The 26,773-nt window shown below is 51.0% G+C and overlaps 1 protein-coding gene across 2 annotated transcripts in view; it reads right to left on the bottom strand.

Moving 5' to 3' along the window:
- The window catches only part of PPA2 (inorganic pyrophosphatase 2), a 114,779-nt gene extending 90,225 nt beyond the window's left edge, over window positions 1-24,554 (bottom strand). Inside the window, exons 1-5 of one of the 2 annotated variants that reach the window (XM_029076819.1) lie at window positions 24,446-24,554; window positions 11,330-11,394; window positions 5,503-5,547; window positions 2,094-2,147; window positions 114-233 (exon numbers count right to left, since the gene is read on the bottom strand). In XM_029076819.1, the coding sequence (XP_028932652.1) occupies window positions 114-233; window positions 2,094-2,147; window positions 5,503-5,547; window positions 11,330-11,394; window positions 24,446-24,509 (348 nt within the window). In that variant the 5' untranslated portion in view covers window positions 24,510-24,554. The remainder of the gene's footprint in view (window positions 1-113; window positions 234-2,093; window positions 2,148-5,502; window positions 5,548-11,329; window positions 11,395-24,445) is intronic. The other variant, XM_029076820.1, reaches the window with a different exon arrangement.
- Between the last annotated feature and the right edge of the window lie 2,219 nt (window positions 24,555-26,773).

Raw genomic sequence — 26,773 nt, 5'->3', positions numbered from 1 at the left:
TCCTAAAACAAACTCTTCTTACAGTTGATTGGATTTCAGGTAATGCTCAGGACCGATAAGGCAATTTTACACCGACAACAGAAAAGTTTCACCATCATAAACAAAAACGTTACCTGTGGGAGGGCACCATAATTCCATATATAACCCTTGTGAGGGAAGATATTTGCCACATATCGTAGCTTGCCCTTCTTTATATCTTGCTTAATAGGATTCAATGGCTCCTTCGTGGCAATCTAAGCGGATCGAGGGGGAAAAAGAGAAATGAGAAACGAACAGCAATTAATCTTCTAGCTCGCTAGCTGAAAAATGCTTTTAAAGCACCATGTCCTAACACTCTTTCATATCCCGACTACCTTAGCTCAGTTCAACAATTAAAACTAGATTTTAAAAAACAGGTTTTGCTGTCATCGCTGCTTTACAAGCTACGAACTATCGATAATATATTACCCGATTCCGGCTCCACCGCTTGTCCACAGTGTAACCCCGGGCAAGTCACTTAACTGCTCGGTACCTCGACGATCTCCTCTGTAAAGTGGGGATTAAGCCCCACGGATTACAGGGAATGTGTCCAGCCTGCTTAACTTATATCTACCCCAATGTTTAGTATACCGCCTGGCACATAGTAAGCACTTAACTACCATAAAAAAAAAAATCAATAAAATAAAGTCTTGGTCCAAGAAGGAAACGTTATGATGCTACGAGATTATTATTTGAAACAAGGGAAAAGATGAAAATGGTTAGAGGGTTAATCGATTGACTGTGGCTCATTTTAGGGTGGCTCTGTTAATCTCGACAAGTAAAATCGAGTTCATTTTAATGCACTACAATTACAGTAGGAATTTTTCCAGTGAGCTCGTGGTTAGGTTTTCAGTAGCTGAAAGAGAATAAAAACTGGGGTGTTAATAAAAGCAGTTATCCCGTAACTATCGGTAACTGGTTGGTTTTAAAGTTTCTGTCAAGTGGCCGAGAGATATTCTCCAACCACTACTAACTGTTCACTTACTTGATGACACAAACCTGCCTCTAATATTGAGTCTAAAAATGGTGAAAGATGAAGAAAGAGCCTTAAATAAGGCAGAATTTCACCCATCCTCAAATCCCATACCTTTTCTTCTGGGGGGGAGGCGGGGAGGATTATGGAGACTGGAAATTGCAGAGAACCTGAGGGGAGGGAAGATCTAATCGCCCCGCTTTTTATTCTCTTTTAACTACTGAAAACCTAACCAAGGGCTCACTGGAAAAAATCCTACTGTAACTGTAATGCGCTAAAATAATTAAGAACTGGATAAAAGACCTCTCTAAATAATGCTAGAAATAATACTTTTAACAACATCTAAAGTGGAAGGACAAAATTCTCAGCTAACAATATCAACAACACACTTTGCTTAGATCTTCAAGGGATAGTAAATCAATCAATACGGAGAAACGGTCAGCATTTCTGAACTTCAAAAGGGAACTCTCCTGAAAGACATGCAGTCTTCCGTATAAAAGGGAAAAAAAAACTCAGAGTGCAATAACCACGCACTAAAATGTTCTTATATAGCTAATAAAAATCCAAGGCTGGCCAGCAAAATCTTATCTTTGCAGAGGTAAATATCTAAAAACAGAATTCAGAACTTTAATTCTGTTGTACTTTCCCAAGCGCCTAGTACAGTGCTCTGCACATAGTAAGCACTCAAATACCTTGCATTGGTCGACAAATACGGCATCAAACTCAAAAATGGGGGTTTTATTGGTGTCTCAGAACAAAAATACAACTCGGAAATATTTTCCAGATGTGCTTGTTAATTCCTACAAAAGGAGTCCATTCGGTCCTCAGACCCACAGTTCAGACACCTGGAAACCCAAGGAAGATTATTATGTGAAGTCAACTGACTCCAAATGGGATGACTCCTGAGACCTTGAATTTTGAAAATTGCAAAAAAGGTTGGTTTGGGAAGCTAATGGGGGGGGGGGGGAAGTGGAGCAGGAATTTTCTACCTTAAGAAAGGAAAATTCTGAAAATGGCAAATGCACATGACAGGTAGACAGTAACCGAGTATAGTGACGTTCTAATTGGAAAATAATCTTTTAAATGCCAAACGATCCCGTACCTCCATTTTAGCATTGGTCCAGCGTGGCACTTCCACCACCATATTAAACACCGTCTGCAACATAAAATGCAACACAAACCTCACCAAGAGCTCACTGGGAAAAATCCTACTGTAATTGTAATGCATTAAAATAATTAAGAACCGGACAAATAAAGCTAGAAATAATACTTTTAACAACATCTAAAGCGAGGGACAAAAGTCTCAGGTAACAATATTTGAATCCCACAACATCTGAATCTCACATTTGAATCCCATTACATGGAGATCTACTTAATAGAAATTATGAGGCTTTCTACGAATTTCTACAGCTCCATCAATCACAAGGGAATTCTGCCTTTAATTTCAATAGGTCGCTGACTCCAAATCCTGAGGTTTCCTCTACACTGAGAATAGACGAGTGCCAAACAGACTGCAGTGGGCATCTTCCCCAGTGCTCGGAACGGTGCTCCGCACACAGTAGGTGTTTAATACTATTCTACTACTCCTAAATTTTCCAATTTGCTATTTCTTTTGTGGAACGTGGTGTTAGAGCCCCTGGACTTCTAGAAATGCATCCTTTAGAATCAAATACAAACCTGAGCTTCTCAATTCGCAGTCTAACGATTCTAGGGTACATTCAGCGTGAGAAGAGGGAAGAGAATAAATATTATTGATTGACTGATTGGGAAGAGCCAGAGCTTAGCCTCTTGTCTGCATTTCCAAATTTAACAGCTATTAAATTCTAGGCTAAATTCGCCCTGCCATTGACAAAGAACCGATAGGCGTCTTCCCTTGTCAATCCTAAATTATAGAATACGCTAGACACTTGAATAATGTAGTGATGTTTAACAAGAGTGGGTTTCAAGCCAGCCAAAGGCAGAGACCTATCGGGGTACTTGAAAATACTCTGCGATTTTTGGAGATGGATCTTTTACATAAAGTGATCATTTGGTATCGGTCACTGGTATTTTTATCCCCCCCTTGCCGTTGTCTTAAATAACTTGCCCTGAAGCTTCCTGAGGAAACAAAGAAAGGGCTTTTAGTCACCACTGAATAAGGCTTTAATAGCAAAAGTCACAAGGGCAGTTACAGGCTTTATGAATGTTTCCAAGAGGAGGGCCCACAAAATCCCCCTTATGATTTTACTTTAACGTCCGCCTCCCCCTCTAGACGGTAAGCTCCCTGTGGGCAGGGAACATGCCTACCAGATCTGTTATACTGTACGTTCCCAAGCGCTCAGAACAGTGCTCTGCACCCACTAAGCGCTCAATAGATGTGAGCGATTGGGTAGATAAGGCAGGACTGCTCATCGAGGAGGAAACGTAGCCCTGAAAATGATTCCGTCTTGCTTGCTGCAGTCCTCAACCACTGCTCATGAGAAACATGCCACGTGAGCCTTCTCCGACAACGGGAGAGCCATTCCGTAATGTTTCGTTCCCTGTGCCTTCTGAGGAGCAACCTGGCACCTGGTGAAATATAGGCGCCGTTACTTTTAAAAAGAAAAGCCCAAGGGAATGGCAGATGTTCTCATAATTTATTCATTTATGGAAGCCTGGTTACAAGCGGATGAATGCACGTGAATTTATGGGCAGAGAACGTGGCTGCTGATTCTGTTGGATTCTATTCTCCCAAGTGCTCAGTAGGGCGCTCCGCACGTAACAAGTGCTCAATAAGTACGACCGGGCGATTGACTGAGCGTACGCGTAGGATGACGGAGAACTGCGGCAGCAAGGCAGAAAATACTATTTTACACCTTGTCAGCTTCCAGATCCACTCCCAGAGTCCTGAACCAGGCCAGAAGAAGGATACTGACTGAAAGTTGAGCTTCCTGAGAGGAGAGATTGTGTCCAGAGAAGGAGCGTGGCTGAGTGGAAAGAGCCCGGGCTTGGCAGTCAGAGGACATGGGTTCTAGTCCCGGCTCCGCCGCCTGTCTGCTGTGTGACCTTGGGCAAGTCACTTCACTTCTCTGGGCCTCAGTGACCTCATCTGGAAAATGGGGATGAAGACTGGGAGCTCCACGTGGGACAACCTGATGACCTTAGTGCTTAGAACAATGCTTGGGATAAAAATACCAGTGACTGATACCAAATGATCACTTTATGAGAACGATTCATCTCCAAAAGTCGCGGAGTTTTTTCCAGTACTCGGATAGGTCTCTACCTTGTGCTGGCTTGAATCCCACTCTTGTTAAACATTATTCAAGTGTCTATTGGCTTATTAGTATTAATAGTGTTTAACAGTGCTTATTATTACTATTACCAACCGTGCTGTAGTCTCCCTAGTGCTTAACGCAGTGCTCTCCATAAAGTAAGGGCTCCATAAATACTGCCGATTCTTTAACTTGCCCAGTTCTTCCAGTCTTTCCGACTTAAAGAATGATTTCTCAGCCCTCCTCCACTTTCTTTCCCACTGAAATGTGCAAGGCCCCAATCTATTATTTCTATGCCAGTTTTAGGACGTAATCTTAAGAACACGTTGAATTATGAACTCTCCAGGACTCGATGAGACTCAACAGAGAGAGAGAAAAGAAGACGGAAGGCAGGTGGAGGGTGAGGCAGAGAGTCAGGGATACACGTGGGGGGCAAAGGGCTGGATAACAGTCGCTCGGGAGCCCTGCAAACTTCCTGGAGAGGTCAATCAATCGACGGTATTTACTGAGCGCCTACCATGGGCAGACACTGACCTAAAGCGCGTGGGAGAGTACAATACAACAGAATTGGCAGACACGTTCCTGCCCGCAACGAGTTTACAGTCTAGAGGGGGAGCTTAGATGAGTTAACTCCAGCCCCAGGACAGCTCCGGAAGTGCAGTTTTCAACCAGAGCCAGCCAAATAATAATAATCATGGTATTTGTTAAGCGCTTACTATGTGCCAGGCGCTGTACCGAGCGCCGGGATGACACGAGCAAACCCGGTTGGGCATAGTCCCTGTCCTGCATGGGGCTCACAATCTCAATCTCCATTTTATAAATGAGGGAACTGAGGCACTGAGAAGTCAAGGGACCTACCCAACGTCAGGCGGAGCCGGGATCTGAACACGGCACCTTCTGACTCCCAGGCCCGGGCGCCAGCCACTATGCCATGCTTCACCTGAGCGGCGGGTTCCGATCTGCTCGGAAAAGACCGTTTGAGTTCCTAGCGGGAACTCTATCAAACTCTCCTAAGTGTTTAATTTAGAGCACAAAGTAAGCGTTCACTACCAAAGACTGGTGTGACAAGCGTCGTTTGGCATCTCATTTTCAAGTCAGTCAATCACCCCGGAAGCTTCACGATAAGGACACGTTTGAAGGGGACTCTGCCTTGCCCAGGACCGAAGACCTTCCCTTTAATAAATGGCTTCCTCCTACCTACTTCGATAAATTGGTTTAGGGGACCAAATCTTTCGGAGGCGAGCCGCGCCGCCCAGGAACAAGAGAAATCCAACTGCCTACCTCATCTCCATCAATGCGGGCTCTCTTCGGTGGAATGTTCTTTTGCTAAGAAGGGGGGAAAAGAAAATAAGTAAGATTGGCCAGTCTATTTATAAACGAGGATACCGGCGAGACGGAAACATACAGCACCGCTACGGAACAATAGACGAGACTGCCCGAGTGGATCGTTAAATCGAAATGCAAATGGAAATAGGACCCGCTAATGTAACCGGATCTACGTAAACGCGTAGACCGGCGGTGTTACTTGGGAGCGTCGTTCTCCGGGAACGCGACATTCAAGTGAGACGGACGCCGAGTAAAGTCCACTCCCTCGCCAGTGTGTGGTTTTGAGTTTTTTCCTCTCCACACTTAGATGCGGTAAGCAGATCCTCTGCTCAGACCGAGAGGAAGACTGGAGGTTCGCGGTGACTGCGCATAAAACAGCCATTTCATTATCGCAATGAAACTCCAGGGAGGGTGACTAACAAGACGTGAAAGTGCTCGGATGCTCCTCGTGCTGGATAATTCTCCCGAGGTGCGATTACTACTCCTCTCTAGGGCCTTCTGACTGGCTTCGAATTAAACTAGGATTCTGGGTGGGATGGAGGGGGAAAAACCTGCCATTCACACAGTCTCAGACCGAGTCCCTCTTGCCCGGGAACGCGGAACTCAACCAATATTGAAAAACAGCGCTCGAAGGAGAAGATCCGTTCCCTACACACCATACTCCAAAGTGTAATAATAAGAACAACAGTAACAATAAAGGTATTTGTTGAGTAATAATAATACTAATAATAACGTTGGTATTTGTCAAGCGCTTACTATGTGCACAGCACTGTTCTAAGCGCTGGGGTAGATACAGGGTAATCAGGTTGTCCCACGTGAGGCTTCCAGTCTTAATCCCCATTTTCCAGATGAGGTAACAGGCACAGAGAAGTTAAGTGACTTGCCCACAGTCACACAGCTGACAAGGGGAAGAGACGGGACCCGAACCCATGCCCTCTGTCTCCCAAGCCCGGGCTCTTTCCACTGAGCCACGCTGTTGAGTGCTTTCTGGGCATCAAACTCTGTTCTAAGCAGTGGGGAAGATACAAAATAATCAGGTCGGGGACAGTCCCGGTGCCCGGGCTCACAACCTGGGTAAGCTTCACCCCATCTGGGTAGGCTTCGGAGGCGGGTGTTAAAGCCGCATCTTACAGACGAGGAAACTGCGGCGTAGAGATGTGACTCGCCCAAGGTCACACAGCAGGCACATGGGGGGGACTGGAATTAAAACCTAGGTCCTCTGACTTCCAGGCCCTCGCACCTTCCACTAGACCACACTGCTCCCTAGCATGAATGCTAATCACGACTGTGTCCCTTGTGCGTCGCTCTGACTTGCTTTCTTTAGTCAACCCCCCTCCCAGCCCCACTTATGTACATATCCATCGTTTATTTGTTTATATTAATGTCGGTCTCCCGCTCTAGACTGTAAGCTCACTGTGGGCAGAGAATGTCTCCGTTTACTGTTGTATTGTACTCTCCCAAGCGCTCAGGACAGTGCTCCGCACACGGTAAGCACCCAAAAATACAATCGACTGAAGCACTCTGATACTCACTCAAGCCCCACTCCATTTATGTACATATAAGAGAGTGGGTAGACATGTTCCCTGCCCACAGAGAGATCGAAGGGGAGACAGATGTTAAAATAAATTCCGGATCTGTACATAAACGCTGGGGGGCTGAAGGTAGGGAGACTGAAGGGTGCAAATCGTAGCTCAAGGACAACGAAGCAGAGAGGAGGGGTAATGAGGACGAGATGAACCACTCCCTTGGAAGAGGTGATTTTAATACGACTCTGAGGACCGGGAGGGTATCGGTCTGCCCGACACGAAGGGGAAGGGAGATCCAGGACAGAGGCAGGACACGGGCAAGGGGTCGGTGGCGAGATGGACCAGGTCGAGGTACAGCGCGACGGCCCGCGTTGGAGGAGCCAAGTGAACGTGCTGGGTTGTAGTAGGAAACCCACAAGGCAACGTAGGAGGGGGCAAGGGGATTGAACGAACGATAAGGAGCTTCCGTTTGATGGATGGACGGATGGCCAAGCCCTGGAGGTTCTTGAGAAGCGGAGAAACACGGACCGAACGGTTTCGGAGAAAAATGGTCCCGGCGGCAGAGTGAAGTAAGGGCTGCAGCGGGGAGAAAAAGGAGGCAGCGAGGTCAGAAAAGGAGGCTGAGAGAATAGTCAAGGCAGGACAGTCAAGTGCCTGGATCAGTGTGGGAACTGTTCGGATGGAGAGGAAAGGGTGGATTTTTCCAGTGTTGAGACGTTAGAACCACAGGATTTGGCGGCAGACTGAACGAGAGGGATGAGTTGAGGATAATGCCAACATTACGGACCCGCGCGACAGAAAGGATGGCGATGCTTTCTACGAGTAACGGGGAAGACACGGGGAGGATAGGGTTTGGGTAGGAAGATGAGGAGTTCTGTCTTGGATACGCCTGGGGTGTCGGCGGGACATCCGGGTAGAGAGCTCCTGAAGGCCAAAGGAAATGTGAGACTGCAGAGAGGGAGAGAGGCTGGGCTGGAGTTGTACATTTGGGAATCACCTCTGTGGAGACGGTAGTTGATGCTACAGGAGCAGAGGAGTTCTCCAAGGGAGTGGGTGTAGACGGAGAATAGAAGGGGACCCAGAACTGAGCCTTGAGGGACCCCCACAGTCAAGGGGTGGGAGTCAGAAGAGGAGCCTGCGAAAGAGACCGACGACGAGCAGCCGGAGTGACAGGAGAAGAGTCACGAGAGAACACCGTCAGCGACACCAACGTTAGAAAACGTTTCCGGAAGGGAGTGGTTCATCAGTCAATCGATTTTATTTACTGAGCACTTACTACGTGCAGAACACTGTACTGAGCGCTTGGGAGTCTACGACAAAATTAGCTGAAAAAATCCCCTGCCCATAACAGGCTTTTAGTCTAGAGGGGGAGACAGGCATTAATATCAATGATTTCTAATCCACAATTCGGAGATACGCACACAAGCGCGGTGGAGTTGAGGGGCAGCAAATGTCCGAAGGTCACAGATCCAAGGGCATGGACGAGGCAGAAGGGAGAGTGAACCGGGGAGAAGAGGGCCTGATCGGGGAAGGCCTCCTGAGACGTCGAGAAGGCTTAGGGTGGAGTAGAGGCCCTTGGGTTTGGCAAGGAGATCACCGGTGACCTTTGAGAGGAGTTTCCTTGGAGTGAAGCAGGAGGAAGTCAGATGGAAGGGGTTCAAAGAGAGAACCGGAGGAGAGGAGGTGGACGCGGCCGGTGGAGACATCTCATTTACGGAGAGGAACGATAGGAGGGAGGTGGGGCGACAACTGGAGGGAGCCATGAAGTCGAGGGAGGGGTTTTTTTTTTTTTTAACGAAAAAAGAAACATGAGCATGTTTGAAAGCGGGGGGGAACCACCGGGGAATGAACGGTCGAAGATGGCAGTCAGGGAGGGGGCGAGTGTTGTGATAAGGTGTGCAGATGCGGCGTCGGAGGGGATATATTTTGAGGGGGGGATACTCTTGAGGTACTGCTGGGAAAGACGGGAGGGGCTGGAGAGGGGAAGAGAAGATTTTCGGGAGATCTTGCCTGACTTTTCAATTTTATCAATAAACCATTCATTCGACCGTATTTATTGAGCGCTTACTGCGTGCGGAGCACTGTACCGAGCTTAGGGGCAAGAAATTGAAGCAGCGTGGCTCGGTGGAAAGAGCACGGGCCTGGGAGTCAGAGGTCATGAGTTCGAATCCCGGCTCTGCCACTTGTCAGCTGTGTGACTGTGGGCAACTCACTTCACTTCTCTGTGCCTCAGTTATCTCATCTGTAAAATGGGGATTAACTGTGAGCCTCACGTGGGACCACCTGAATACCCTGTATCTATCCCAGCGCTTAGAACAGTGCCCTGCACATAGTGAGCGCTTAACAAATACCAACATTATTATTATTATTATTGTTAAATTGGGCGCAGCGGGCCAGGGAGGGAGTGAAACGTTCGAAACCACCGGCGAAGGCAATAACCTTATATTCTCCTATTTCCCCTACCTGTAATTTATTTTAACGTTTGGCTTCCCCTTTAGACTGCTAGTCCGTCCCGGTCAGGGATCTCTACGGTATTGTGCTTTTCCAAGCGCTGAGTCCAGTGCTTTGCACACAGAGGTGCTCAACAATACCAACACCGACCGATACAGCTTCAGGGTGGTGGTTGGGTCGACATGACTTGGGGCGTTCGGGGTGGAGAGAGAACTTCCCGGAGGAGGTGGGATTCTAGAAAGCCTTTGAACACCGGGAGAACTGCGGCCTGGCAAATATGGAAAGCTCCCGGCAGGGGGATTCTCATGAAGAAGAGGGCAGAGAGTGGACAGAGAGTCTGGGAGGAGGAAGGGTGCGGACTGGAAAGAGAACCACTCTGTCGGTTGCAGAAAGCTGATGGAGAGCCTTTAAGCCAATAGTCAGGATCTTCTCCTTGGGTTATACAATCCCTCATAAATCCTTCCTCTCACCTGTTCCACTCCCCACTCCACAATGATCCCTAACTCAATCCTGCCCCCCCCCCCCACCCCCCAGCTCTACTGAGCATTCCTACTGGCCCTACACGAATGGGCCCTACACCCTCCATCCAAACGGTTCCCATTCCTAATACAGTCCCTAGTGCCGTTGCTTTCATCCAGCCAAGTCCCCGTCCCTACGGACGGCCTCCGATCCCGTCGACCGCAATCTCACCCCACGCCTCCCAACGGTCCGAATCCCCCCCCCCCCCCCAAGTGCTTCCCAACCTCGGTGGTATCCTTGGAGAGAGCTGATGGAGAGCCTTTAAGCCGACAGTCAGGATTTTCTCCGTGGGTTATACAATCCCTCATAAATCCTTCCTCTCACCTGTTCCGTTCCCCACTCCAAAATGATCCCCAACTCAATCCTGCCCCTCGCCCCCCGGCTCTACTGAGCATCCCTACTGGCCCTACGTGAATGGGCCCTACACCCTCCATCCAAATGGTTCCCATTGCTCAAACAGTGCGAGTCACTTCACTTCTCCGTGCCTCAGTTCCCCCATCTGCAAAATGGGGATTAACTGTGAGCCTCACATGGGACAATCTGATTACCCTGTATCTCCCCCAGCGCTTAGAGAAGTGCTCCGCACATAGCGTTTAACAAATACCAACATTATTATTACTGGACCCTTAATTTCCCAACGACCCTCACACCTTCTACAAAGACAGTTTCTTCTTCCTCACTCCCTTAAATCCCCTTCTCCTCTCCCTAACATTTATTAATAATAATAATAACAATAATAATAATGATGGCATTTGTTAAGCACTTACTACGTGCCGAGTACTGTTCTGAGCCCTGGTGTAGATACAAGGTAATCGGGTCAGATAGAGGCTCTTGTCCCATTTGGGGCTCACGGCCTTCATCCCCATTTTACGGATGAGGTCACTGAGGCCTGGGGACGTGAAGTGACTTGACCAAAGTCTCGCAGCAGACGGGTGGCGGATCCGGGGTTGGAAGCCATGACCTTCTGATTCCCAGGCCCGGGCTCTAGCCATTCCCCTTCGAACCTTTCCCCCGTAAGGTTCTCCCTCCCATCCATCACAGAACCCCTTCCCCCTACCGCTCCCACTCTTCTACCAAAATGTAGGCCCTCCAGCCCCTCACCCGCTCTGACTCCTCTTGCTCTTCATTCATCTTGCCTCTTCCACCCACTTCCCCTTTCCCTGGCTTCTTCCCCCCCCCCCCCCCCCGGAGCTCTGGGGTGGGCTACCCGGAGTGCGTTTGTCTTTAAGCGGCCCCCTCCCCTCATTCCCTCTCCACCGAAAATGAACCAGACCGATAAACGATACCTCTTCCGATTCAGCCAACAAAGGAATATCATGAAAAGGAGAAATGTAGTGACCCTCTGAATTCTCTGCAAGAACAAAAACAAGCGAAAGTAAGCCAGTGTAATATATCATCCTATCATCAAGAGTGATGCAAAATGTCTTAATGAAATGCACAGGGCTTGGCAACATCTTCCCTCCAAGTAAGGCTTTTGAACATTAACGTAAATACCGACAACGTATCCCAATTTATATGAGGCTAATGATTCCTTTCTGGGTTTCTGAAGTCTTTTGCCTGGCCCCTCTGTCTTTACATACAAAAAGTGAAAAAATGTTTATAAAACCGAGTTGGAAAACTGTCCCACACAGTCCCGGGTCATGTTTATGCAATTGGGATTATTCAGGAGACGAGGTGGGTGGAACTCTTCAATTGATCCCAAATGATTCAGTTTCGCTTTGCTGCCATTAGGCAGGTCGCCAAGCCTTAGGGGTCACAGCTTCTTCCCCAACTCCAAATGAAAAGATGGAGGATGCACCCTTATGATTACACGATGAAAGACCAGCAAATCACTCTACCTCTCTCCTTCCCCCGCTCACCACCCGAGTCAAAACACAACCCTTGAAACACCTTTCAAATAACCCCAAAAGTTACCTCTTTTTGGTTGAAAAGGTGGGCCAAGTCTTCAGTCTAACTACTTTGCTAGGGCGCTCGTTTGTTACGGGACAGATAATATGGTAGAATGCCCTTCTACCATATTGAGCTACACCGACGCGTCCATCGGCGATCGCCGAGTGCACAATTTTACAGTGAAAACTTTTAATTTGGAAATATTCTGAGGCTGGCTGTATTTTCGGCCTGACTGTCGCTCTGAATTAACTTCTCGGTTTACTCTTCTAAGTAGGCTAACCCAAAGACAAAAAACGTACGTCTTAAGGCTATGGATTTCGGAACAGGGAACTTTGTCTTCGCCTCCATTCCCTCCCTCCTCTCCTCCTGCACTGCACGCCAGAGGGTAGATTTATTTGCTCCAGGTATTACTGATAACAAAAGCGTCAGATCAGGCAGGCAACCGGAGCAAGCGGGGGAGGTTGAGGGAGGGGAAGGAGAGAGGCTGAGGGTGGGGGGATAATTGGGATCATTCCTGAGAAGGGAACAGGAGCGGAGGAGCCAGCGGGAGGACGGAAGGTCATGTTGCTGCTCTCCCGCTCCAATTCGGCCCGCACACTTCGCTCCTCTAACGCTAACCTACCCTCTGCACCTCGATCGCCTCTAGGTCGCTGCCGACCCCTGGCCCACGTCCTCCCTGCGACCTGGAATTTCCTCTCCCTTCTTATCCGACACGACGTCTTCCCTGGCTGAACCCTCATTTCCCTTACTCACCTCTCCTGGGCATCACCTCCGAACTTGGATCTGTACCCCTTAAACGCTTAATATTCACCCCCACCTCCAGCCACCAAAGCTCTTGTGTACACATCCATGCATTCAATCATATTTATTGAGCGCTTAGTATGTGCAGAGCACTGTACCGAGCGCTTGGGAGAGTATAATACAACAGAATTAGCCGTCACGTTCCTTGCCCGAGCTTACAGCGTAGAGGGGGAGGCGGACGTTACTATGAATAAATAATTTATAATAGAAAATGTAAAGAGATGTATATAAGGGCTACGGGGCTGGGGAGTAGGGTGAATATCAGATGTCCAAAGGTCACAGATAGAAGTGCGCCGATGACGCAGAAGGGAGAGCAAGCCAGGGAAAATAAGATTAATCAGGGAAGGCCTCTTGGAGATGTGACCTTAATAAGACTCTGCAGGCGGAGAGAGCGGTGGTCTGGTATATTCGGAGAGGGGAGGGAGTTCCAGGCGAGGGGGAGAATGTGGGAAAGGGGTCGGCGACGAGATGGACGCGATCGGGGCACAGTGAGTACGCTGGCACGGGACGAGCACGTGCAGGATGGGCTGAGGTAGGAAATCGGTGAGGTGAGGTAGGATGGGGTGAGCCGACTGACCGCTTTAATGCCGATGGTGAGGAGTTTCTGTTTGACGCAGAGGTGGGTGGGCAGCAGCTGGAGGTTCTTGAGGAGTGGGAAGACATGAACTGAACGTTTCAGTCGATAAATGATCCGTGTAGCAGAATGAAGTAGCAGGACTGGAGTGGGGAGAGACAGGAGGCCGGGAGGTCGGCGAGGAGGCGGATGCAGTAGTCAAGGCGGGATAGGATGAGTGCTCAGATCGGCGTGGGAGCAGTTAGGATGGAGAGGAAAGGATGGATTTTAACAACGTCGTGACGGGATTTGGTGACGGATCGAATATGTGGGTGGAATGGGAGAGAGAAGTCGAGGATAAAGCCAACGTTACTGGCCTGTGAGGTAGGGAGGATGGTGGTGATGTCTACTGTGATGGGAAAGACAGGAAAAGGACAGGGTTTGGGAGGGAAGATAAGGAGGGCAGTCTGGGACATGCTTAATCTGAGGTATCGGTGGGACTCCAAGTAGATATGTCTTGAAGGCAGGAAGAAAGGTGAGATTGCAGGGAAGGAGAGAGGTCAGGGCTGGAGATGTAGATTTAGGACTCATCTGCATAGAGATGAAACCACGGGAGCAAATGAGTTCTCCAAGGGAGTGGATGTAGAGGGAGAACAGAAAGGGACCTAAAACTGAAGCTTGAGGGACCCCCACCGTCAGAGGGTGGGAGGCAGAGGAGGAGCCCGCGAAAGAGACCGAGAAGGAGCGGTCAGAGAGAGAGGAGGAGAGCAGCAGAGAGAGGACGGTGTCGGTGAAGCCGAGGTTGGACAGAGTTACAAGGAGAAGGGCGGTGGGTTTACGGTGCCGAAGGCGGCCGGGAGGCCTAGGAGGATCGGAATGGAGTAGAGACTTCACATTTGGTGAGAAGAAGGTCACCGGTAACCTTAGAGAGGGCTGTTTCTGTGGAGTGAAGGGGGCGGAGGCCGGGTCGGAGGGAATCTAGGAGAGGACATGGAGACGGCGAGGGTGAACAACTCTCTCGAGAAGTTTGGAGAGAAATGGGGGGAGGGAGGGAGATAGGGCAATAACTAGAGGGAGTCACGGGGTCAAGGGAGGGGTTTTTTTTACGATAAGGGAGACACGGCATGTTCGAAAGCAACGGGGAAGAAGCCGTCGGAAAGCGAACGGTCCAAGATGGCAGTCAGGGAGGGGCGGAGGGAGGGGGCGAGTGTTTTAAAAAGGTATGAAGGGTCGGGTCGGAAGCGCAGGTGGAGGGAGTAGACTTAGAGAGGCGGCGAGAGATTTCATCTTGACTTACTGCAGGGAATATAAGAAGAGGAGGGCACTGGAGAGGAGCGGGGGTGATCTTAGGGCGATCGCGCCTGATGGTTCAATTTTGTTGATGGAAGTATGTGGCCGGGTCATTAGGGGAAAGAGACGGCGGGGGCGGGGGGGGACGGGAGGTTTGAGAAGGGAGTTAAATGTCTGGAACAGCTGGTGGGGGCAGCGGGTATGGGAGCGAATTATGAAGGAGAGCATTGTTGTCGGGCAGCGGAGAGGGCCAAATTGAAGCAGATAAGAGCACGGGAGCGGAGGAAGCCGACCGTGGAAGCGATCCAGGGTTGCGGGTTAGTGGTAAAAGACCGGCGGAGGGAGAGGGCGGAGGAGGTTTGCGGAGAGGGTGGTGTTGAGTGCACCCTCCCATTCCAGCGTTTAGTACAGTTCCTGGCACATAGTAAGCGCTTGACAAATACTACTATTATTGCTCCCCTTATTTGTAATTTATTTTAATGTCTGTCTCTCCCTTTGGACAGTTTCTTTTAAAAAAAAAAAAGGCATGTGTCAATAGCTTTTTGCCATGCACTCTACTAAACACGGGGGTAAATACAAGATAATCAGGTCGGACTTAGTCTCTCTTTCATATTGGGTTCACGATCTTAATCCTCATTTTACAAATGAGGTGACGGAAGCACAGAGATGTTAAGTGGCTCGCCCAAGGCCACACAGCAGACAAGCGACAGGGCTGGGATTAGAACCCGAGCCCTCTGACTCCCAGGCCCTCGGTCTTTCCACTAGGCCGGGCTGCTGCTTTTTGTGGGCAAGGATCAGGGCTACTGAGGCGACCGTATTGTACTCTCCCAGACATTTGTAAAGTGTTCTGGACACAACAAGTGCTCAAAAAACGCCTCTACTCTGACCTCCGAAAGCCTCCCTCATATTCCCTAGCCCTTCGCAGCCATTTCAATAAAGGAAAAGAAGAGGAGGGAGTAAAGGACAAGAAATTTTCTTCCAGAGCAACTGAATCTACCCCTGGGCCTCCCGATTCTTAAGTGATTTTAATCACTCCCACACTCAAGCTGGTCTCTCCAAGTGAAAACACAGGTTGTAAGCCGGGCTGAATTTAAAATCACGGGCCATGGATTTCCCGTTTGGCTGCTGGGCAGGTCCAAGCCTCTGTAGTAGGGTTCTAATTCTAAAATCTGCACAGGACGCAATCTGGGGCTTAGAAATAGCAGTGATCATAACATTTACTATGGCGGGGAATTGTAAAAAGTGCTGGGAGAAGCATACACAAGTCAGAATAAGTCCCAGACGCTGCCCTTCACTGAGGTTCACAACCTATGAAATTTTAGTGCTGTGGGGGTTTTTTTAGGTCTCCATGATGGCACTCTTCCCTCGGTGCAGGATATTTGTTTTTCTGGTGTCTGTTAAACACCGTTCTAAGCGCTGGGATAGATACAAGGTCATCAGGTTGGCCCAAGTGGGGCTCACAGTCTTAATCCCCATTTCCAGATGAGGTCACTGAGACACAGAGAAGTGAAGCAACTCGCCCAGAGTCACACAGCTGCCAAGTGGCAGAGCGGGGATTAGAACCCACGACCTCCGTCTCCCTCCGTCTGGCTCGGGCTCTTTCCACTAAGCCGCGCTGCTTCTCTTAACAAGTTAATCACGCTGGACATAGGACAGCCCCTGCCCCGGCTCACAGTCGAAGTAAGAGGGGATGACGGGTATTTAATCTCCACCTGACAGGTGAGGAACACTAAGGCACAGAGAAGCGACTTGTTCAAGGTCACTGAGCAAGTAGTTGAGAGGGTACAGAAATACCTACCCCGCTTTTACAGCAAACTTTTATTTTCCAGATCAAGGAGGATGAGGAAAAAAAAACCTCAACTTGGTTTTGGGGCAATTACGGCTGAGATCTACCATTCTATTCTCATTTCACTGAGAGAGAAACTGAGGCACAGAGACGTAAAGTCATCTTCTCAGAATCCCAGAGGATAGTAGCATCCGCCCAGAATTAAAACTCCCAATTCATGAATTTACCTATTTCTTCCATTTTGATCAAGCAAACCTCTCTGAAATCTAGAAACCTAAATCAGTAGACACAAATGTTGGATTCATTTTCCTCCTCCAATAGCAGGAAGCATTTACAGTGGGAAGATTGCAGAGTCGTAAAGCCATCTAAAAAAGATGAATGAAATGGAAAGTGGAATGCCCTCACTCGAACAGAACATTACAATAACTTTAGCAGTCACTAAAACGACAGGAAAATTCTGATTTGGACTATATATTCGGATGACAGGAGGGTACTCTGCCTCTACCCGACGCTTAGAACAGTGCTCGGCACACAGTAAGCGCTTAACAAATACCAGGCTTTTACTACTATTATTAGGAGGCAATGGACTGGATCGTTCTCTAAAAAAAAAAAAGGGCAGAATTCATAATCGCGGTTTTCGTTAAGCGTTTACTTTGTGCCAAGCACTGCCCGACGTGCTAGGATACGAGAAGTAGCGTGGCTTAGCGGAAAGAGCCCGGGCTTGGGAGTCAGAGGTCATGGGTTCTAATCCCGGCTCCGCCACTTGGCAGCTGTGCGACTTTGGGCAAGTCGCTTAACTTCTCGGTGCCTCAGCGACCTCATCTGGAAAATGGGGATGAAGACTGTGACGACCTGATTACCCTGAATCAATCCCAGTGCTTAGAACGGTGCTTTGCACATAGCAAGCGCTTAACAAATACCATAACTATTATTATTAAATACAAAATGATCACATCTCCCACGGGGCTGACAGTCTAACTGGGTGGGAGACCAGCTAATGAACCCCCATTATGCCGATGACAGAACTGCGGCACCAAAAAGTTAAGTAACTTGCCCGAGGTCACCCGGCAGGACTAGAACCCGGGTCCCCTGACTTAATTTCTCAAAAGGTTACATCCGTTTTTAATCTAAATAATGAAAATCCCTAAATTGCCGGCCAAGAACAAGGCCACTGGGTTACCGATTGCTCTGCCAGAGGAGGATCTGGGCTGGGACTTGGAATGCTTTGGTCACACATACAGCTACAACATTTCCGTGACCCCACGCTTATCCTATCCCTTCATCAATCTGTACGACTAATCCTCAGCCCCGCCTCACCTCCACCGTCCACTTCCTCCGCCTACGCGCCCAAGCCCCGGAGCTCTGCTGGCGGAAATCCGGCCATCGGGCCGACCTCGTGCACCTCAAGCTCATCCTCGCCCGCTTTAACTCTTCTCTCTCCTCTGCCCAGCAACATTATTTCTCCGGCTTTAACGCCTCCAACGACCACTGCCCTCGCCACTCGTTTCGGACGTTCGACTCCCTCCTCGGCCTCCTCGTCCCCCCGTCCCGTTTCCCAACTCAATCCCTCACCATCGATGGCCCGGCCACGTACTTTGAGAAAACTGAAGCCGCCGGGCACGACAGCCCTCAAGTGTCTCCCCTCTTCCTCCCCAGTCCCTCCGCTCTCCTACCCCTTCGACTTTCCCATCTTTCCCTCTTTCTCAGCGGTACCTCAAGAGATCTTCAGCCGCTCCTCAAAATCCACCTCTTTCACTCGCACTTCCAACCCCATCTCTTCACACCTTTATCAAAGCACTCGACCCCTCCCTTCCTCTCTCCCTGACGACCATCTACCACTGTTGCATCTGCAACTGTTGCATCTACAACTGTTGAATCTCCAACGGCTCGTTCCCCACCGCTTTCAAACGCGTTCACTTCTCCCCTACCCTACAAAAACCCTCCCCCGACCTCACGGCCTCCTCCGGTTATCGCCCCATCTCCCTCCTGCCATCCCTCTCCCAACTCCTTGAGTGAGTTGTCTACACCTGATGTCTCCAGTTCCCTCCTCCACCCTCCCCCGATCTGGCTTCCGTCCCCTTCGCTCCACAGAAGCCGCCCTCTCAAAGGTCCCCGGTGCTCCCCTTCTTGCCAAATCCAACGGCCCCTTCTCCGTCCTAATCCATCTCGGCCTCTCGGCTTCCTTTAACACTGCCCTTCAGCTCCTTCTCCTGGAGACAAGCTTAGTACGGTGCTCTGCACGTAGTAAGCGCTCAATAAATACTACTGAGTGAATGAATGATCGAAACATTACCCGACCTTGGCTTCACTTCACCGGTTCTCCTCCCATCTCTCTGATCGCTCGTTCTCCATCTCTTTTTCAGGCTCCTCCTCCGCCTCCCTCCTCCTACCTGTAGGAATCCCTCGCCGCTCAGTTCCGGATCCCCTTTCTTCTCTATCTACACCCACTCTCTTGGAGAACTCATTCACTCCCACGGTTGCAACTAACGACTCTGTGCCAGTGATTCCCAAATCTACATCTCCAGCCCCGATTTCTCTCCTCTTTGCAGTCTTGCATTTCTTTCTGCCTTCAGGACGGACGCCTCAACCTTAACCTGACCAAAACGGAGCTCCTCATCTTCCCACCCAAACCCTGTCCTCCCCCCGACTTTCCCGTCACCGTAGGCGGCACCACCTCCCTCCGTCTCACGAGCCCGTAACGGAGAAGGAGTGTGGCCCGGCGGATAGAGCGCGGCCCTCAAGTCAGAAGAGCCTGGCTTCTAAACCTGGCTCTGCCCCTTGTCTGCTCTGTGACCTTGGGCAAGTCAAACAACTTCCCTGTGCCTCAGTGACCTCATCTGAAAAACGGGGATTAAGACTGTGAGCCTCATGTGGGACAGCGACTGTGTCCAACCTCATTAGCTTGGATCTATTCCAGTTTTAGAACGGTGCTTGACACTCAGTAAGCACTAAATAAATGACATTATTATTCTTATTAATCTAGGTGTGTTATCCTTGACTCAGCTCTCATTCAACCCACATATTCAATCTGTCACCGAGTCCCGTTGGTTCAACTTTCACAACATGGCTAAAATTCACCTTTTCCTCACCGATCCACACTATCCATCCATGTTAATCCACGAACTTTTCCTATCCTGCCTTGATTATCCAGCAGCAGGGTCCTTGCTGACCTCCCTCTCCCCCCAATTGAAGGAACACCTCCTCCAAGAGGCCTTCCCCTACAAGGCTCTCATTTCCTCTTCTCCCACTCCCTCCTGCATTTCCCTTGCCCTTGGTTTTGGAATTGGATCCTTTATTCACCCCTCCCTCAGTCCCACAACACGGCGTGGTGGATGGAACCCGGGGACTGGGAGTCGGCAAGTCCTGGGTTCTAATCCCAGCTCCGTCACGTATCTGCTGTGTGGCCTTGGACAAGTCACTTCACTTCTCTGGGCCTCAATTATCGCATCTGTCAAACGGGGATTGAGACTGTGAGCCCTCCCCCGACTGTGAGCCCGTCAATGGGCAGGGATTGTCTCTGTTGCCGAATTGTACATTCCAAGTGCTTAGTACAGTGCTCTGCACAAAGTAAGTGCTCAATAAATACTACTGAATGAATGAACGATAGGGACTGTGTCCGAACCGATTAGCTTGTATTTATCCCAGCATCAGGTACAGTGCCTCGAACGTACTAAGCGCTTAACAAATACCAACATTATTATTATTGTTATTATTAATAATGTTGGTATTTGTTAAGCGCTTACTACATACAGAGCACTGTTCTAAGTGCTGGGGTAGATACAGGGGAATGAGGTTGTCCCACGTGAGGCTCACAGTCTTCATCCCCATTTTACAGATGAGGGAACTGAGGCCCAGAGAAGTGAAGTGATTTGCCCAGTCACACAGCTGACAAGGGGCAGAGTCGGGATTTGAGTGCTTAATACAGTGCCCGGCACAAATTAAGGGCTTAAAAATACCAGAATTCTTCCTCTTCTTCTTCGCTGCCCTCGCTCTTGGATTTGTATCCTTTATTTACCCCTCCCTCAGTCCCACAGCACTTATGCTTATACAAATAATTTATTTATTTATATTCATTCACTCATTCATTTGTATTTATTGAGTGCTTACTGTGCGCACAGCACTGTACTAAGCTCTTGGAACGGACAATTCGTCAACGGGTAGAGACGATCCCTGCCCAACGACGGGCTCACAGTCTAAACGGGGGAGAGAGACAGCAAAACAAAACAAGTAGTCAGGCATCAATACCATCAAAATAGATCAAGAGAATCACAGATATATACACGTCATTAATAGAGTAATAAATAATATACACAAATACACGCAAGTGCCGCGGGGAGAGGAAGGGGGTAGAGCAGAGGGAGGGAGTAGGGGGAATGGGGAGGGGAGGAGGGGCCGGGGGAAAGGGAGGGCTCAATCTGGGAAGGCCTCCTGGAGGAAGTGAGCGCTCTATAGGGCTTCGAAGAGGGGAAGAGAGTTAGTTGGGCGGAGGTGAGGAGGCAGGACGTGGGCCGGGGGTCGACGGCGGGACGGGGGGGAATATCCATGTCTGCCTACCCCCGGTGGACTGTGGACTCCTTGAAGACAGGGCACATGTCTACCAACTCTGTTACATTATACTTATCCTAACTCTACCCACAGTAAGCGCTCCGTAAGTACAAGTGACTGAGCCTCTGACAACTGCCAAGGGAAAAGACGGGAGACTGTCACCACATTCCTTACCATTCGTGAGACCGGAGGACATACCTGAGGCTGGAAATCTCTCCGAACGATCGCACGACAAGATCGGAGGGAAAGCCGGAGAAATATATGAGAACAGCCCAAGAAAATGCAGCATTTTCTGAGTTTAAACTTGAACCTGCCACTCTTTCAAAAAGGCTGAAATGCGGTTCACTGGTAAAATAAAAAAACATATAGTTTCCCGTTCTAGGCATCTGATTAATGGGCAAACCCTCCAGAACGAAGCCGCCTCCAGAATTTCTTGTTTCCTACTGCTCTATTCTTTCGGAAACCCTACGCGGTTTCTCCTGGACCCTCGGACTAAAAGCCCCAGGAGATAAAGACTCTGTGTCTGACCTCCGTGTATCGTGTCTACTCTCGATTTTAAGTGCTGAACGGACACCGTCGTCCTAATCGTTATCATTAGCCGTTATTTCTTAAAATGCTTCTCAGAAAAACTCCTACAATCGCTGCTCCACTTAAAAAAACAAAAGAAAAAAACAGCCTCGGGCTTCTCTCCCTGCAGCACATTTTTAAGCCGAAGGGAGAAAGCGAGGGCGGTCCGAGGACGCCGGAGGAGACGCACACTCGAGGGTGGCACTATCCGCCGTGGAGGAGTACACAGCTCCGGACTCCTCGACGACTCCTCCCTGCAACCCAACTCCATCTCAGCCCATCCCAGACTCTGCCGACGAATCACCACGCTACATTAAATCATTTTTCCCTTTAAAATGGGTAAAATGAAAGCACGGCCGTTCCTACCTACTCGGCCCACTTTTCCCAAAAGGAGGAAAGAGTTTCATGTTTGTCCAGTGTTTCGAGATGTCCCTCCTGATAATAATAAAGGTATCTGTTGAGTGCTTACTATGTGCCAAGCCCTGTTCTAATAATACTAATAATGTTGGTATTTATCAAGCGCTTACTATGCGCAGAGCCCTGTTCTAAGCGCTGGGGTTGATACAAGGTAATCGGGTTGTCCTACTTGAGGCTCCCAGTCTTCATCCCCATTTTCCAGACGAGGTACCTGAGGCACAGAGAAGTTGAGCCACTTGCCCAAAGTCACACAGCTGATAAGCGGCGGAGCCGGGATTAGAACCCGGGACCTCTGACTCCCATCTATGCTTGGGTATTCCATGTGCCTAACCGGGTGTTATCTTTATTCTCCCAGCCGACTCTAGCGCAGACTCCCCCGAGCGTCCTCTATGCAGCATCGTGCTGCTCGACTGTCCCCATCCACTGGACAGTCTCCTTTAGGCAGGGAATAACAACGGTGGTATTTGTTAAGCGTTCACTCTGTGCAAAGCACCGTCCTAAGCGCTGGGACAGACGCAATGGATTCAGGCTGTCTCATGTGGGGCTCACAGTCTTCATCCCCGTTTTCCAGATGAGGGAACTGAGGCACGGAGAAGCTGAGTGACCGGCCCAAAGTCACACAGCTGATAAGTGGGGGAGCCGGGATTATTCATCCGGTCGGTCGTATTTATCGAGCACTTACTGGGTGCGGAACACCGTACCGAGCGCTGGGAAAGTACAATTCGGCAACAGAGCGAGACAATCTCTAGCCAACGACGGGCTAGAAGAGGGAGACACACAACAGAGCAAGGAGACAGGTAGAGGTAGATTAGAACCCATGACCTCTGACTCCCAAGTCCGTGTTTCCCGTCCTCTCCACCCTCTGCTCTTCCCCCTTCCCCTCAGCACTGTGCTCATTTGTCTATATTATTTGTGACTCTATTTATTTCGGTAACGAGGTGCCCATCTCCTCGATTCTATTTCTCTCGATGATGTCGTCTCGTTTCGGTTTTGTTCCGTTTCGTTTTGCCGTCCATCTCCCCCCTTTAGCCTGGGAGCCCGCCGTTGAGCGGGGATGGTCTCTATCCCGACTCTGCCAACCGTCAGCTGTGTGGCTTTGGGCAAGTCACTTCCCAAGTCACTTAAGAGGCCGGGCTTGGGAGTCCGAGGTCATGGGTTCGAATCCCGGCTCTGCCGCCTGTCAGCTGTGCGACTGTGGGCAAGTCACTTCACTTCTCTGTGCTTCGGTTCCCTCATCTGTCAAATGGGGATTAACCGTGAGCCTCACGTGGGACAACCTGATGACCCTGTATCTCCCCCAGCGCTTCGAACGGTGCTCTGCACAGAGTAAGCGCTTAACAAACGCCAACATTATTATTATTAGTGAGGTCGAACACGGTCCATTACCCACACGAGGCTCCCAGATGAACAGTTTTACAGATTTACGGTTGAGGGAAGCGAGGCTCGGAGAAGTCAAGCGACTCGCCCAAGGCTACAGAGCAGACAAATGGCAGAGCCGGAATCAGAATCCAGGTCCTTCTGACTTCCATGGGTTCGAATCCTGGCTCTGCCGCTCGTCAGCTGTGTGACTGCGGGCAAGTCACTTCACCTCTCTGTGCCTCAGTGACCTCATCTGTAAAATGGGGATGAAGACTGTGAGCCCCACGTGGGACAACCTGATGACCCTCTATCTCCCCCAGCGCTTAGAACATTGTAAGCACTTAACAAATAGCAACATTATCATCATTTTCTCTTGCCCAAGTGTCCATTCCGAGCGCTTAGGACAGTGCTCTGCATATAGTAAGCGCTCAACAAATACGGTTGAATGAATGAATCACGTGCGCGGGGGGCGGGGCCCTGGACAGTGGTCACGTGCACAGGCGGTGTGGAGGCGGGGCCTGGAAAGGGATCACGTGCGCAGGGGGCGGGGCCCTGGAGAATGGTCACGCGCAAAGGGGGCGGGACCCAGGTCCCAGTGGTCACGCGCAAAGGGGGGGGTAATCACGTGCGCAGGGGGCGGGACCCAGGAAGTGGTCACGTGCGCAGGGGCGGGGCCCTGGAGAGGGGTCACGTGCGCAGGGGGCGGGGCCATGGAAAGGGGTCACGTGTGCAGAGGGCGGGGCCCGGGAAAGTAATCACGCGCGCAGGGGGCGGGACCCTGGAGAGGGGTCACGTGAGAAGGGCGGGGCCCTGGAGAGTGATCACGTGTGTCAGGGGCGGGGCCCTGGACAGGGGTCACGCGCGTGGGGGGCGGGGCCCGGGAAAGTGATCACGTGCGGGGGGGCGGGGCCTGGGCCCCGGTAACGTGCGCGGGGGCCCCGGGGCGCGGTCACGTGGGCCCGGGGTCGTCGCGGGGCGAAGGGAGCGGAGACGAGGAAGGGGAGCGGGGGGGGAGGGGGCGGGCGAGAGCGTGAGGCCGTTGCTGGGCAGGGATCGTCTCCATCCGTTGCCCCAAGCGCTTAGTCCAGGGCTCTGCCCACCGGAAGCGCTCAGTCAATGCGATCGAATGACTGACAGAGAGAGAGAAAGAGGGGGGAGGGGGAGCTGGGGGGGGAGGGGGCGGCGGTTACTTACTGAAGTAGAGGCGGTAGTGCGGCGAGCGGGGGCGGCCCCTGGGCTCGGTGCGGTAGAGGGCCATGGCGGGGCGGGAGGGCGGCGGGGGGCGCCGCCACAAGCCCCGAGCCCGCAACAGCAGCGCTCGCATCGCCGCCCCCCCCCCCCCTCCTCCTCCTCCTCCTCCTGCCCCCGCCCCTCCCGCCGCCGCGCGCCGCCCGCCCGGCCCCGCCCCCTCCACTTGCGCCGCCCGCCTGGTCCGTCCCCCTCCCGCGCGCCGCACGTGTGGCCCCGCCCCCTTCACCCCCCGCCGCCCGCGTGACCCCGCCCCCTTCTCCGCGTGCCGCCCGCGTGGCCCTTCCCCCCTCCTCGCTCCTCGCACCGCCCGCGTGGCCCCTCCACTCCCTCCCACCCCCCCCCCCCGCTCCTCCCTTCCGCGCGCCGCCCGCGTGGCCCCTCCCCCTCCTCTTCGCTCCTCGCGCCGCCCGCGTGGCCCCTTCCCCTCTTCGTTCCTCGCGCCGCCCGCGTGGCCCCTTCCCCTCTTCGCTCCTCGCGCCGCCCGCGTGGCCCCGCCCCGTCAGCGCCCCCTGCCGCCCGGAGCGCGCCCCTGCCCCTTCCCGGCCCGCCGCCTGCTCAGGCCTTACTGCGAGAAATACCACCACTAATAATAATAATAATGTTGGTATCTGTTAAGCGCTTACTATGTGCCGAGCACTGTTCTAAGCGCTGGGGTAGACATAGGGGAATCAGGTTGTCCCACGTGGGGCTCACAGTCTTCATCCCCATTTTACGGATGAGGTAACTGCGGCCCAGAGAAGTGAAGTGACTTGCCCACAGTCACACAACTGACAAGTGGCAGAGCTGGGATTCGAACTCATGAGCCCTGACTCCAAAGCCCATGCTCTTTCCACTGAGCCACGCTGCTTCCCAATAATGTTGGTATTTGTTAAGCGCTTACTATGTGCCGGGCACTGTTCTAAGCACTGGGGTAGACACAGGGGAATCAGGATGTCCCACGTGGGGCTCACAGTCTTAATTCCCATTTTACAGATGAGGGAACTGAGGCCCAGAGAAGTGAAGTGACTTGCCCACAGTCACACAGCTGGCAAGTGGCAGAGCTGGGATTTGAACTCATGACCTCTGACTCCAAAGCCCGGGCTCTTTCCACTGAGCCACGCTGCTTCACTACTACTACTACTTGTTAAAAACGGCATTCTGAGCGTAGCAGCTCTTGATCTAAGTGACTCTGTTTTTGTCTCAGGAAGTCCCCCATTTCAGGGGGGATGTAGAGGACATCCGCAAATTCCAAATTCCTGGGGGACAGGAGATGGCTTCTTTCCCCAAACAGATAAGACCCGCTTGAAGAGTCTCTTTTGTCATTGAAGAAAACACACTTGTCCGAGTTCTTTGGTGATTGGCTACTTCTCCTACATGTTGCAAATAAAGACACAGCCAAACAGGGGAGGGGGGCCCTTGGGTCACTCGTACCTCTCCGGAGGTGAACGGGCCCTAGGTCATATTGTCCCTTTTTATTTTATTTTGTTAATGAAATGTACATCGCCTCGATTCTATTTAGTTGCCACTGTTTTTACGAGATGTTCTTCCCCTCCACTCTATCGCCATCGTTCTCGTCTGTCCGTCTCCCCCGATTAGACCGTCAACCCGTCAAACGGCAGGGATTGTCTCTATCTGTTGCCGACTTGTTCATTCCAAGCGCTTAGTACAGTGCTCTGCACGTAGTAAGCGCTCAATAAATACTACTGAATGAATGATCTATCCAACACTGTCCCTGGGTGTTACTTTCCTTGCTTGCGTCACCACCTTGGGTCCGAATCCTCACTGCCTTTTTAGTTCCGTTCTCTTTTCGAGTACAATACTAATAATAACCACGGCGTTAGAGAAGCAGCGTGGCTCAGTTCGACTCCCGGCTCCGCCACTTGTCAGCCGTGTGACTGCGGGCCAGTCGCTTCACTTCTCTGGGCCTCAGTGACCTCATCTGGAAAATGGGGATGAAGACCGGGAGCCTCGCGAGGGACAACCCGATGACCCTGCATCTCCCCCAGCGCTTAGAACAGTGCTCTGCACATAGGAAGCGCTTAACAAATACCAACATGATTATTTAGTCTGTGTATTAGAGGAGCAGCGGGACTCAGGGGCGAGAGCCCGGGCTGGGGAGTCAGAGGTCACGGGTTCTGGTCCCCGCTCGGCCCCTTAATGATAATGTTGGTATTTGTTAAGCGCTTACTATGTGCAAAGCACTGCTCTAAGCACTGGGGGGATACAAGGTGATGAGGTTGTCCCCCGTGGGGCTCACAGTTAATCCCCATTTTCCAGATGAGGTCGCTGAGG

This window comes from Ornithorhynchus anatinus, chromosome 12 (assembly GCF_004115215.2).
Source record: "Ornithorhynchus anatinus isolate Pmale09 chromosome 12, mOrnAna1.pri.v4, whole genome shotgun sequence".
Lineage (NCBI taxonomy): Eukaryota > Metazoa > Chordata > Mammalia > Monotremata > Ornithorhynchidae > Ornithorhynchus > Ornithorhynchus anatinus.
The sequence above is the reverse complement of the archived record's forward strand: the minus strand, read 5'-3'. Positions and strand labels throughout refer to the sequence as shown.